At 48.5% G+C, this 13,610-nt stretch overlaps 1 protein-coding gene across 3 annotated transcripts in view; it reads right to left on the reverse strand.

Annotated features, from left to right (window-relative positions):
* LOC106745001 (serine-rich adhesin for platelets-like) overlaps positions 1-13,610 on the reverse strand; it is a 63,456-nt gene that overhangs the window by 9,045 nt on the left and 40,801 nt on the right. For all 3 annotated transcript variants that reach the window (XM_014620198.1, XM_014620199.1, XM_014620200.1), the window contains 6 exons: positions 11,433-11,575; positions 9,335-9,552; positions 8,490-8,716; positions 7,332-7,658; positions 1,423-7,078; positions 366-651 (listed from right to left, as the gene is read on the reverse strand). In XM_014620198.1, the coding sequence (XP_014475684.1) occupies positions 366-651; positions 1,423-7,078; positions 7,332-7,658; positions 8,490-8,716; positions 9,335-9,552; positions 11,433-11,575 (6,857 nt within the window). The remainder of the gene's footprint in view (positions 1-365; positions 652-1,422; positions 7,079-7,331; positions 7,659-8,489; positions 8,717-9,334; positions 9,553-11,432; positions 11,576-13,610) is intronic.

Consider the following 13,610-nt stretch of genomic DNA (forward strand, 5'->3'; position numbering starts at 1 on the left):
TCAGGGATAGTAAACGCATCCCGGCAAACGTCAACCAACAGTAACATGTTAATTTCTCGGACAAATGTTGTCGACGAAAATAAAACAAACATTGCCGTGAATAAATATTCACACAATAAATATTCACATAAATATTCACAAAATTCCATGCGATAAGGCAAAGATAAATCTTGCTTTATGACTGATAGAGAGAGAGAGAGAGAGATGTGCCATATTATTATTTCCCTGAAGATTAAATCGGTCATTTCTTTCCAATCACACGACTCATCATCCCTGAAGAGATTAACATTCCAAGAGAGATTCGACATTTTCATAATATGCTCGAAATGAATGATATACGCTTGCGTGAAGGCAATCGCAGCTACCTGGAATATACTTTCAACGAATCGTTGCTCAACGTGTTCATCGACGTGGGAACATATCTCCACGGCGTGTCCGGTGACACCTTCCCCTCCGGCTCCCAGGCTTCCTGCAAGCGCGCGTTTCCGTACAGCAGCCCGTTGCCGACCTTGCACGACCTATCGATCGTCTCGGTGGACTGTTGCACCGGTGATTCCTGGCTGTCCGAACTGCTCGGGCCGCCAGTCACCAAAAATGTGTTGTCGATAACGGCCGGCTGTTTGCTCGTCGAAGTAATCGGAGACACGGAATCTACGAGAAGAATAACGGACGAGGAATTAGTTGACGGCGAGTAGTCGGTCGATGTCGCAATATCCGCGATAAATGATATTTACGGTATTTACGTAGCGTGTAATCTACTCTAAAGTAACGTATACAAAATTTTCCATAAGATTCAATCGTCAATAAATGGTTGATTTTAACTGAAAACGGGGCAAAGTGCCGAGAACGAGATTAATTTGTATTCAGAAACACATTATTTCATAGTCTCACTGTTATTTGTACTGTTACTTGCACTGCTTGTGTTCGTTGTTTATCGGATGTTTAAAAGCTGCTCTTTTATCTCGACGACTGTTGCAACACATCCAATGGGGAAATGTATCTCCCGAGGATGACTGAAAAATGAATTCTCCTATCGAGTGCAAGATGCGTTGCGAAACTTCGTCGAGGTAAAAAGAACGACCACTAAGCATCCGCGAGTGTGAGCACTTGGACCCGTTTTTATTTCACATCTGCAACTATAATGATAACAAAAATCAACGATCTAGAAACAAACACAGCAATAGCGGTAATAATAATGGAGATAATAACAATAATGACAAATAAATAATCAAGGGGGGGGGGGGAAAGAGTCACTCCTCCTACGTGTAAGGTGCGATCGACTAATGACGACAACGAAAACAACAGGCAGTTGTAGCTGGCACACACACACAGTGTAGGTACAAAGAATGTGCAAAACCGAATGATGAACGGCCGTGTGAAAGACGCAAAACATTTTCCACTACGTGTGTCGTGAGCCCTTACCAATTTTCGTATTATTTTGTAACGACGTGGCAATGTTCGTGGGGATCAAAGTTCTCGGCGCACTTTCCTGCATACCAATACTGTCCTCGAGTTTTCTCTTTACCGTTTTCGGGGAAACGATTTTGTTGGCGGACGTGATCTCGGTGGACGTCTCCTTTGTGTCTTTGTGTTGCTGCTGACCGTCGTTCAGAATGGCATTGACGTCGGTCTGCGAGCCGAAAGAGAGCGCCGCGATGGTGCCGGCCGTAGATTGCACAGACATCGATTTCTCCGTGTGAATCTGACCGTCCTGAGGCGACTTCTTTTCCGGCGAGGCTATGGCGGTGCTAGCCGGCGCGATGCACACCACGTTGTCCGCCTTTAGGGTGGCGGGCGTCGACAGTTTGTGTATGTTCGAGTTGAACAGCCTCGTGCTCTGCAGATTCGGATTGCTGGTGATGACGCCACATATCTGCTGGTTGTCCGCGATCTCGTTGATGCTTCGGGAAACGAGACTGATGGTGGGACTGCTCTTGTTCACCACGATGGTGGCGGAGTTTGTCGCCGAGTCGACCGACATCCCGCCGGTGCTGCTGACCACAGTGTCATTCTTCAATAGTATGTCACTGATGATAGTGGGCTTCTCTGACGACGACGACGACGACGGCGGCGGCGGTGGCGGCGGCGGCGGCGCCGCCACCGTCGTCGTCGTCGTCGTCGTCGTCGTCGTCGTCTCGAACTGCGCGCTTCCGGACTGCGAAATCACCACGGAGGCGGCCTGCGCGCTCAGCGCCTGGCTGTTCGACAGAGTCTGCAGAGTGGGCGGCAGTTTCATCTGTTTGACCTGGGCCTGCGGGGTGATCAGCTTGGTGCCCTGATTGAGGAAGGACTGCAGCACCAAGGCGTTCGACATGGTGGCGTTGCTGCCCGCGGTGGCGCGCACCGTCGTCGGCATCGCCACCAGCTTGGTGGAACCGGACACCACGGTGAACTGTTGAGTGCCCTTCATCAGCGGCAGCAGGAGATTCGTCGGCATCAGCACCGCCGCGCCGGCCATCTTGCCCGTGACGGAAGCCAGGGCCTCGCTGACGCTGACCGAGCCGGTCTGCAGCGCCTCCTGCACGATCACCGTGCGCGGCTGGCCCGAGCCCGGCTCCGCGAAGATAAGGTTCCGCCGCTTCACGTTCAGCTCGACGCCGTCGTTCGAGTCGCTCGTCCGCACCTCCGCCGCGGCCTCCGCGACGCTGACCGGCGGTTCCTCCGGCGCGGAGAAGCTGGCCGGGCTGTCCTGCACGTGGAGGATGCCGCTCGAGGAGTCCTCGCTGCCCATGGTTCTGCCGAGGTCGTCCGTGCTCGGGCTCAGCTCCGACGACGTCTGCTGACCCACCGGCTTGTTCTTGTTCGAGTTGGACTTCTTCCGCTTGGACGTCTGGCTCGGGTTGGTCGGCGGGTTGGACCTTCTCCTGGGCGCCGGCTTGTTGTTCAGGTCGGGCGAGTTCCTCAGTTGCTCCGCGTACTCGTCGAGGATCGCGTAGATCCGCTGGGCGGTCTGCTCGTCCTCCTGCGGCTTCTGCTGCGGCTTCGGTATCGGCGACGCCTTGGAGGTGTTGTTGGTGGTGTTGGTCTTCACCGTCTTCGGCGTCGACTTCTTCACGTTCTTCACGGCGGCCGAGGAGGGCGGCGTCGGTGGCGTTTTGCCGGCCGAGGGGATAGGCGCCGGTGCCGGGGTCACGCACGGGCTCGACGAGCTCTGCGAGGTGACGCTCAGCGCGGGCGACGCCGCCGGTTGACAATAGCTGGTGACTACGACCACCGGTGTGGTCGTGGAGTTGGCCGCCGCCAGCTTGACGGTCGAGCCGCCGCTCGGATTCGCGTAGGCCAGGGAGACTTTCGGCGAGAACACGGATTCTTGCTGGAATGTGCCGCCGTTGCTGGAGAAGTCATTGTTGCCGCTAGGCGACTGCGCCGGCATCATCAGCTGCTGCGCCAACGCGCTCACGGCCATCTGCTGTTTCGTCGTCTGAGCGCTCTGCTGCGCGGTGGTCTGCGTCTGCACGGTCGTCGTGGTTGTGACGACCGGTGGTTGCTGCTGGTGGATCGGCTGAATACTCCTCTCCTTCACCTGCTCCAGCACACTCTCGAACTCTCGCAGTTGCTCGAGAGTCGTCGAGCTCACCTGGTTGTTCACCTCCATCGCGGAACCGATCAGATTGTCCGCTGCTCGGACAGGCTGCTGCTGTTGCAATCTCGGCGCCAACACAGCCTGGATGGTGGTTCCCGCGAGATTCTGCTGCCTCAACGGTGCGCGAATGATGTTCAGTTTGACCACCGGGGTTCTGCCGGACGGTATCGAGTTGGCGTGCGATATCGCCGGTATGATGTTGAACTGGTTAGGATTGTTACCGGCGGCGATCACCTTGTGCGTGTATATGACGCCCTGCGAGCTGGCGTTCTGCACGAGTTGCGTGAGCGCCTGATTGGCGGCGTTCGGGCTGGCGTTCGCGCTGTTGTTCTGCACGATGTTGAGTATCGGTCCGCCACTCGGCAGCTGCAAATTCGAGATATTGGCGGCGGAAATGGACTGTACGTTGACAGAGCCGGTCTGCTGCTGACTGCTGGACGTCTGCACCGCCTTGGAGAGATTCGCCGTCTTCTGCGCGGTGGTCGTCTGCTGGACGCTCAGTTGCGTCTCCGTCGCCGTGTCCGTCGACAGACCGGTGTAGATGGTCTTGCGAAAGGCCTGCTGAAACTTGGGCAGAACGGCGTTCTGGCCGGTCTTGACGGCGCCGCTCAGCGTCGTCCGGTGGTCGTAGGCGTTCCTGTTGGACGCCGCCGCCGGTTGTTGCCGCGCGGCAAAGCCCGCGTCGTCTAGGCTCTGCAACGCTAAGAGGTTTCTCTGATTCGACACGAGGTTCGGATTGAGGGCGGTGATCTGGTAACTGCCGTCCGGCTTGCAGATGACCTTGACCGACTCTGACGAGCTGGTGACGGACGTCACCACTCCCAGAGCGGTCGTCGTGGTCGTTGTCGTCATAGTCGTCGTCGCGATAGTCGCGGCGGTGCCCGGTGAGGAGGGTGACGACTTTTTCGGCGATTGCTGACTGGCGCGCCGGATCGCGCGCGGATTCGACGGCTCGGCGGCGTCGGTGAGATGGTGCGCCGAGGAGGAAGACGCGTTGTTAGGAGTCGACACGTCCGGCGGCTGATTGGCCTCCTCGCCGACGTCCGGCAGATGCGACGACCTCGGCGGCGGCGTCTGGCCGGCCGGGCTCATACCGACGCCGCTGTCGTGACCGCCGGAGGACGGCGTGCCCGGTAGCTGTATGCTGCTGCTGCTGCTGCTGCTGCTGCTGCTGCTGCTACCGGCCACGCTGGGAGTGCGCGTCGGTCGTGGCGGCGTGTTGCCGCTGTTGATAGCCGCAGCCGCCGCCGCCGCCGCCGAGCTCGGGCTCTGCGGTACACTCCTGGACAGCTGCACAATGTTCACCGTAGGACGCATCCTCGGCGGCACCATCATGTCCAACGAATTCAAACCCGGCACGTTCTTAGCCAATATATCGGAATCCCTAACGGCCTGCGCGAGAATATCAAACTTGGTCTTACCCAAGTTGGACTTGACGAGATGATGGTCGCGCCGGCCGTCCACCACCACCGGGCAGCCCAGGTCGTTCTTGCCGCTGGCGTTGTTGCTGCTCTTGCCGGTCGTTTGTTTCTGATACGTCGTCATTACGCTCTTGTTATACGGCATCGTCTTCTGTATGTTGATGAGTTCGCTGGTGATGTCGCCGCTGCTCAGCCGCTGTGGCGGCTTCTTGGCGCGCTTGCCGACCTCGTCGGCGCGCGTCAGCACGATCTTCGGGTTCAGATTGAGCGTGCTGAGCATCGGCGCGAATTTCACGGCCGCCTGCTGCTGCTGGTGGTGGTGCTCGTCGTTGTCCTTGCTCTTGTTCATCAGGTTCTTCTGCTGCAGCAGCTGCGCGATCCGCGGCGGTTTCTTCGAGTTCTGCGGCCTGAACATCCGCAGGGACTTGAGGACCGCCGGGTCGCTCCGCCTCTCGGTGATGATCAACGGCGCCGCGGCGGTGTAGGCCGAGCCCTTGATCGTCTCGCGCTTGTTCTCGTCCATGTCCGCGGAGAAGAGGGTGATGATGTCGTTGCTGCTGACGTCGGACCCGCTGGCGTCCTCGTGGGCGCTGGTGCGCCGCGCGTCCTCGTTCACCAGCATGTGAAAATGCGACATGGACTCGACGGTGAGCTTGGACGACTTGGGCCGCTTCTTCGCGGACTCCTTGCCGGGCTTGTTGGGCTTCTTCTTGGTCTCGAGCCGGCAGCCGTCGCTGCCGAGGCTGTCGGTCTGGCTGTCCTGCGTGTTGCTGTCGCTGTCCGACACCGAGCTGATCCTATTCCTAAGGTGCTTTGGCTTGCGCTCGGCGCTGTCGCAGTCGCTCTCGGACGACTCCAGTCGCAGGACCTTGCGAGCCCGGCCGGTGCGTCGCACGCGCAATATACTGCCGCTGTCGGAGTCCGTGGTGTCGTCTATACTGCGCCGCGTCGACGAGCGTTTGTAGCCGCCGGCCGGCTGGAAGCTGCCGAATTGCTCGGAATTGTCGGACGGCGGGTCCACCCACTGCTCGTAGCCCTTCTCGATGCCGAAAAACATGTCCTTCGTGTCTTCCTCCAACGGCCAGTCTTTGAACTGCGAGTAGTCGATGTTCAGGTACTTGAGCTCCTTGTTCGTGTAGCGCATCTCCTCCGCGTTGTCCAGATAACGCTCGCACAGGCCCTTCAGTTCCTTCCAGTCCAGCACCCAGCTGAGCATGTGGTAGCGCGGACTGCTCAGCACCACGGCCAGATCGTCGCACAGCTGTCGCGACAGGCCGAGCGTTTCGCCGTCCAATACCTGACTGGGCGCGGACGTCTCGTCGTAGTTGGCCGAGCCGGTCACCGCGTCGCCTTTTATCAGTATCAGTGCGTCCAACGTTCTCTCCACGTTACCGCCGCCGCCCTCGCCGTCGCCGTCAACGCCGCCGTCCACCGGCGTTGACATGTTCCGCTCTTGGCCGAACTCACCGCAGATCTCGCTGAGTTCTCGCGGCCCGTCGCACCTCGGATGCAACGGACACCTTTCTATTGCCGGGGCCTCGGGCATTCGTTTCGACAGCAAGCTCTTCAACAGCTCATCCGTGTGCTCGAACGTCACCTGACCGCTTTGGAAGTCCTCCTCCGTCGTGCTGATGCTCGAATCCTGCGACGGTTGTTGAACTTCCGTTGAGCCCGAGAATGTCTGCCTGTCGTCGTCCATCGACTGCTTCTTCAACGCGGCGGAGAGACTTTCCTCTACTACCATCTTTTTCTTCATCTGCGCTTCCTCGAAAGCGGTGATATGCGAAACGCCATTCTTCTTCACTTTCCCGCACGCCACTGCAAATTCCTTTATTCTGTCGTAACAGGTTCTGGTAGGGTGCAAGGAGAAAGCCGTCAGAACGCACTCCCTCGCGATGCCGATATTGCTGTCAACTACGTCTGCCAATTTGAGAAATTGCGTGCTCAGACGTTTCGCGGTCTCGCGCACTTTGTCCTTGTCCGACTTCGCCTTTTGATTCTCCAACTCGTTCATGTCCGCCGTCAACGCTCTGATGTAAAGTTCGACCACTAAAGGTTTTATACTGTCGCCAAACTGTAATTACAAAAAAAAAAAAAGATCGACCTCTTCATACATTGTATTGTGATTCTCACATCGGTAGTTTGTTATTTCTGATACACAATTAATACTTCTAATCAGATGTAACAGCGACATTAAGATTGCCAATTATACATGTAATCAAACATTAATTATTTTAATAATAATAAAGATGAGAAAAAAAAATTATATATATATATATATACCTTAAATTTGCTAAATATTTGACCCTTTAAATATATCTACTTACATGTTTTACAAGTACTGCACAGAAGATATAAATATGTTGAGCACTCTCCGCGGGTTCGATTAATTTTCTAATCATGCCGGCTAAAGTAGGCGCGACGTCTTTCAATTTTGCATGGAGCAACGCCCAAGAGTTCAAGATCTGTTCCAAAATATTCGCTCCAGTTTCCGATACTGGTCGAACCATCCCAGCAGTAACGAGATATTGTGCCACCAATTCCGCGGCCTTTATCGAATTTCTCCAAACGCGCGCCGTTCCATATTTCGTTGGCTTCTCACCGCTGAGCCTCTGGACCAATTCAAGACCGTCATTGAGATCCATTAATTTTAACTGCAACAAAGCGAAGTTGTTGAATTCCAGCACGGTGACTCGCACGCGTGTGACATGCCGTCAGTCGCGACGGCAAAATCTATCTTTCGAGACTGTCGCGATTTTGCTTGCTTAAGGGTGGCTCTCTCCAAACTCCGATTAATCTAATTGATGATTAATTTGCCAACAGCAATTCCAGCAAACTGTCATTTACTTTTTCATGCTGACAATGTCCAGCTATGTCGGCTGAGTAAATCGTCGTTAGCTTGACTAAAATTTGAAGAAAAACCCCTTAAAAGGCTGAATGTTATATGTTAACCATTTAAGCGCGCTCATGTGTCGACGAGTATGCGTCAGCGGTTAATTTTACTAAAATCGCTACCAAGTCAAAGTGTTATGAATGTTCTTTGAGTTTCGTGACTGTATTAGCCTTCTCTCTCAAGTTTTTGATAAACAAATGACATGACTCAAGATAATCTGGTGTTTTTGATAAGAATACTCTCCTCTTAGAGAATCGAGCGAGTCATATAATTCTGTTTCTCCTAGTGATTCATCAATACTTTCAAAATATCATTGTTATTTTATCGAATTCTTTCATGGTTCGACAAACAAACTTAACGATATACTTAACAACATACTCCATGTGAGCATAATCTTTTACCACGATTTTTTAGAGTCACCTTATGAGACATTTTAGATTTAAGCGAATATTAATGAGCACACCACTATGCGAATATTAATGAGTACACTACTAATTAGTATAGCTCGTATGCTATATAATGGGTATTCTCGTATAAATAAATAAACATCGATACGGAAGCTGTAATGTGACGTTCACATGTCGATACTTACTTGAGCGAAAATATCTTGCGTGCGTTTCAATTTGTACAAGAGGACAATGTACACGTCGATCATATAGTGAACGTGATAAGACTCCGAGAGCGACCGCAGCTGATCGCTTCGTCTGAGGGAGCGTACGCACGCAGCGGCGAGGCGCACCGCTATGTCCTCGCAGCGGTCCTCGCAGAGTATCTTCAGTCTCATGGTCAGCAGTTCACCTTTCTCCGAACAACAGAATTCTGAAAGCACATTCAATGCCTCAGCGTCCGGTTTTCCTAATTTTCATTATCTTCGTAAATGTCCCAGACGTCCAACGACGCAAGCTCGAGATTTCTTAATGTTTATAAAGTAAAATACATGATATTTAATGGTCTAATTATATAGTTAATCGGAAGCTAAAGTGTATAAGAACGTATTGTTAACACGTAAAAAATGTGAAACATTTTTGAATTATTTCACAAATAAAAATTTTGAAGTGCACGGATAAACCAATATCAGGATGAACTAAAATATTTGCCCCTTCCTCCTCCCCCCGATTGCTAAATTTCCCCGACCAAATATCCGAACATGATTATCACGGAAATAAAATTACTTATCGATTATTTACAACGATTCTATAGCAATAATTTTGATAATTTATTTATACATATAAACTACATACTTGACATAACTTTATTATAATTTTTTAATTGGCTCGCGCAACTGATAGCTGTCGAATTTTGTAACAAGAGATTACAAGGGCTGATACGACTTTGTCATAATGCACAATTGTACACACAAACCGGTATAAGTGACTGAGTTACAGAATTAATATTATAATCAAAATAGAATTATAGAAATACTTGGTCTCATCTTACCCTCCTCATGTTCGGAATCCGGTTGGCCGTTAAGTATGCTGTCGAGGACAGGATGCGTCCATGGGTTGTGCACCAGCGCTAACAAGGCGGTACACCTGGGTACAACGGGGTGTTGCGCTAAGTGAGACACACACTTCTGCAACGTCACGCAGAGGTGCGTTTTGGTAACGGGTGCCAACTTGGGCCACTCCCCGCGCAATACCAGTGTCAACGTATGTCTGTGCAACAACAAAGAAGGACAACGTGAACGAATGCATCGCGAGGGGCACGCGTGTTTGTCCGGACAACTTGTTTTCGCGAGCATCCTGTGTTTGCAATCACGACGGCTATTGCGCCTCCGCATTGAAGATCCGACATTCAAAGAAGGGAGCTTCCCTCGAAATTTCACGGAAGACTTCGAACAAGAGAACTTGAAAATTCCGCGTTACTTAAGCTTAATTTTTAACGCTTGACTTAGACCAATCCTTTCAGGGTCGAATTGATTACACATTCAAAGAAAAATATATGGTCGTGACAACTAGAAAAGTGACAATTATACACGAGTATTATATGTAAAATTAATGCCTACAGTTTAACAAACTATTTTATAGTCATTGCAATTGAATCATGTAACGTAGCATAAACTATAATTGTCGAGAATTATAGTTATCACGTAACTAGATTTAGTTGCAATCACTATAAAATAAAATAGTTTATTAAATACTATAAGCATTAATCCCGCACACAAAATTCGTATAGCTGTCATTTATCTTATTATATTTTTTCCGAGTGTCTGAAATTAGGAGAAAAAATTTAACTTTAAACATAATATATTTGCGATATTTGTTAATCATGTGACGAGATTTCTCTTATGCGGGATTTTGTGGTGAATATTTATTCACAATAACGTTCGTTATATTTGATTGACAATGTTCGAATTGGAGAGAAAAAATTGAACGTATTTAAACATATGTGTCAATACTCCCGAAGAGGTTAATCAATAAGCAAAAGTTACTTGTTTACGTGTATCTTTTGGACTCACCGAGAATAACATCACGCGACTCGTTAATTAGATGTCGGTAAAAAAAAAAAAAAAAAAAAAAAAANGAATGATATTCTGGTGCGCACCCTTTTCGTATCACCCCATGTACAAGGTCCCTCGGTTGTATACCCGTCACGTTAACGTGAATTTGCGTCGCATTGCTATTCAAAATTCCAGGATCGTTTGTATGACGGCGCTACGTACGTGCAGATTCATTACTCTCAACGCCGTCAGTCCCCCCTCCCCCCGCACACACACCCACTAACCCTCTTCCTCTCACTCTCTCTTACCCCTTCTGGCTTTTTCTACCTCCCGTCACGTTCATCCGCCGTAGAACGACGCTGTTACATCGAAACTCGTTTCGCGCTACCTTTGTACCAAAAAAAAAGTCTCACCTAGCAGTGGGAGAGACAAAAACGCTCGGGTATGTATACAGCACGCTAAATGGGTCATATGCATGCGGAAATACCTTCCTAATGCGAAGTGACGACAGACGCAGAACAATAAATATAATTTGGACGACAAATGTATATAATCGCGAACGGCTGTTTTGAAAGCGAAGCTTATCGAGTTACTCAATGGATGAATAACGATATGATTTTATCAAATCGGTCCAAATGTTCGGTTCGATTTTCAGTAAACGACGCATGTAATACTAGTAACAAAGCTGACAACATTCCGCTGTCAGTAAGTCGGCGAAAAATCGCAGACGACGATCGCTGGCTCGATAAATAATTTACTTCCAACGAATGCAATAAAATTGAGTTTTCCTCAAAAATCGAACCGAACTTACTGATGCAATGTTTCTTCTTTTCAAAAAAAAAAAGTGGATAATTTTACTTAATGTTAGAACTCTCTTACAAACCATTGATAGTTTAATACGTTCAATGTGACGCGATATTGGATAGTTCCGAGATTTACCGACATGTTATTTTAAAAGCGGTGCCAACTACGACGAGATGCCCCTTGCGAGATTTCGTGAGAGGGAGAGGAACAGAGAGAATGAGACGAGTTTTCTTTTTGATCGGGGGTTGGTTACATAATCGCGGCTGCCAGGGCGGGTCGCGTACTACCCACCTGTGAGCCCATTCTATGAGAGACTGGGTGGCCTCGGGCGGTGCCGCAGGAATATAATTGGAGACATGCTCCCAGGCTGACAGAAGTGCATTCACCTTGTCGCCGTACTTCCTCTTGCTGTCAGTCAGCGTCGCCTCGAGCCCCTGCGAAGTGAGAGAGAAGTCGCTCGATTAAGTGAAACCGGAAAATCAACCGGTGAAATAAAGTCGCACAGGGACGACGAAACGTTCGCTTATGTCCCGAGGTCAATGTTGTTCCCATTTTTCGTTTGCAACTTTCCCCATTTGTCTTCCGCAACCTACTCGAATTTCACAACAGCTGATTCGTAACGACTCGAGGAACAATTAGATCAAGAGATGTGTGTACACTGACATATAGGAGAATTATTTACCTACTTATTTATTTAATAAGCAAATTTGTTTTTTGCATAAAACTAGTTGTAAAGGTACCTGAATAATCAAACATTATAGAACTATCGGAGAATTATATGATCGAAAATATAGAAGAGAGAGAGAGAGAGAGAGAGAGAGAGAAACGACGAGAGAGATATACGAATCCGAAAAACACATTCGAAAGAGACTAGTATATATCGGAGATCATCGACAGAGAAAGAAGCGCGGAATTTTCGCTCGAAGAAAGAACGGAATATCGAGTGTCATGACCCAGTAAAACCAGAGTTCTTCGGGGAGCGAGACCTTTTAGCACCGAGAGCGCCAGATACATCAGCATACTCAACGATTTTATGTCGGCGATACGGCGGTACGGCATGTATTAAATAATAAAAAAAAAGGGGGAGATACGACACTTTCTTACGTCTACAGTAGAAATTTGTAGAGACTTAAATTACAAAAAAAAGAAAAGACAAAAGAGAAATCATTTTGCGACGACAAATCAGACACACTCGAATCTCACTGTCAAACTTGCTTCGGGGGTAAGTAGTTCGGCATTACCCAAAATTAAAGTGAATATCGGCCGAACCCAACGGCAAAGTTCAACGGGCTGTGTGGTCTTTCTCGAGAAAAGGAAAAATGTGCCACATAATTGCGAGGATCCATCTTACGCGGCTGCAATGCAAGAACCAACGTCAGTGAGACGTTCCGAAATCGAAAAAGCTACCATTCCGAACAGGTTAAAAGGTCCCCTACTGCATCTGTGCGCGCTTGTTTCTTTCAGCAAGTGCGGCCGCACGTGACAAGCGTAATGACATTTATCTCGGGACTTTGAAGCGCCGTTCCCTCGCCAAATAATGTTTACCAACGACCACGTAGTTCCGTGGAGAATTGATAACACGGTTAAAACTGCGGGCTTATTCGAGAATCGTATTACACAAAACAATTACTTAAGGCTCGCGCAAAATAATCTATGACAAAAGAAGAAAAAAGCAGACAGGATCATAAAGTAAATCTTGGATCTCGCGTTTCCTTTTAACGAGAATTTGCGGTTTCACGCGAAAATCGTAAAAATTCGTTGAAATTTCGTTGAAATCTCCTCTCACTAACTCCGAAAAAGTTAATTTCTTTGTTGGGTCGATCGATTTTAATTGCCGATTTCGTGAGAAGAAACTGTATGGTCTCGAGTTGGTTGACAAAAATACGAGGATACATTACAAAAGAACTTCTATCAAAACAACTTGAACTGAATTAAATGAGAATTTAATTTCAGAGCTGTATATAGCGAAATAACTACCTTAAATTTTTTAGCAAAATAAACTCAAAATCTAGTTTAATGAAACGATAATAAAGCTAACAAGACACATTATCGATCGTATTTATCTTCCGATTCATTCAACCCCACACACACATGCGATAGAATTACTTATGCAGTTAAATCAATTCTTTGATAATTGAAAAAACAATTATATCACGGAAGGAATTTTATAGTAAAAGTTAATTATAGTAAATTATAGTATTATATATTAAAAGTATATTACAGAATTTTGTAACCGAATATATCGACATATCGATATTCTGCCTTATTATCACCTTCCATTTTATAAGTGCTATTTATATTTTTGCAGGACTAAAGTGTACTATTAAAAACTTTAATGTTTCTTGGAAAAATTTGTTATGCTTCTTTTAACAAAATAAAATCTACGGACAGTCTATTCTTACATTACTAAAAGATATGGTAAACATAAGAATTTATATATATAAATTCTTATGTTTACCATATCTTTTA

The sequence above is a fragment of the Dinoponera quadriceps genome, unplaced genomic scaffold, assembly GCF_001313825.1.
Source record: "Dinoponera quadriceps isolate SergipeBrazil2010 unplaced genomic scaffold, ASM131382v1 scaffold717, whole genome shotgun sequence".
Lineage (NCBI taxonomy): Eukaryota > Metazoa > Arthropoda > Insecta > Hymenoptera > Formicidae > Dinoponera > Dinoponera quadriceps.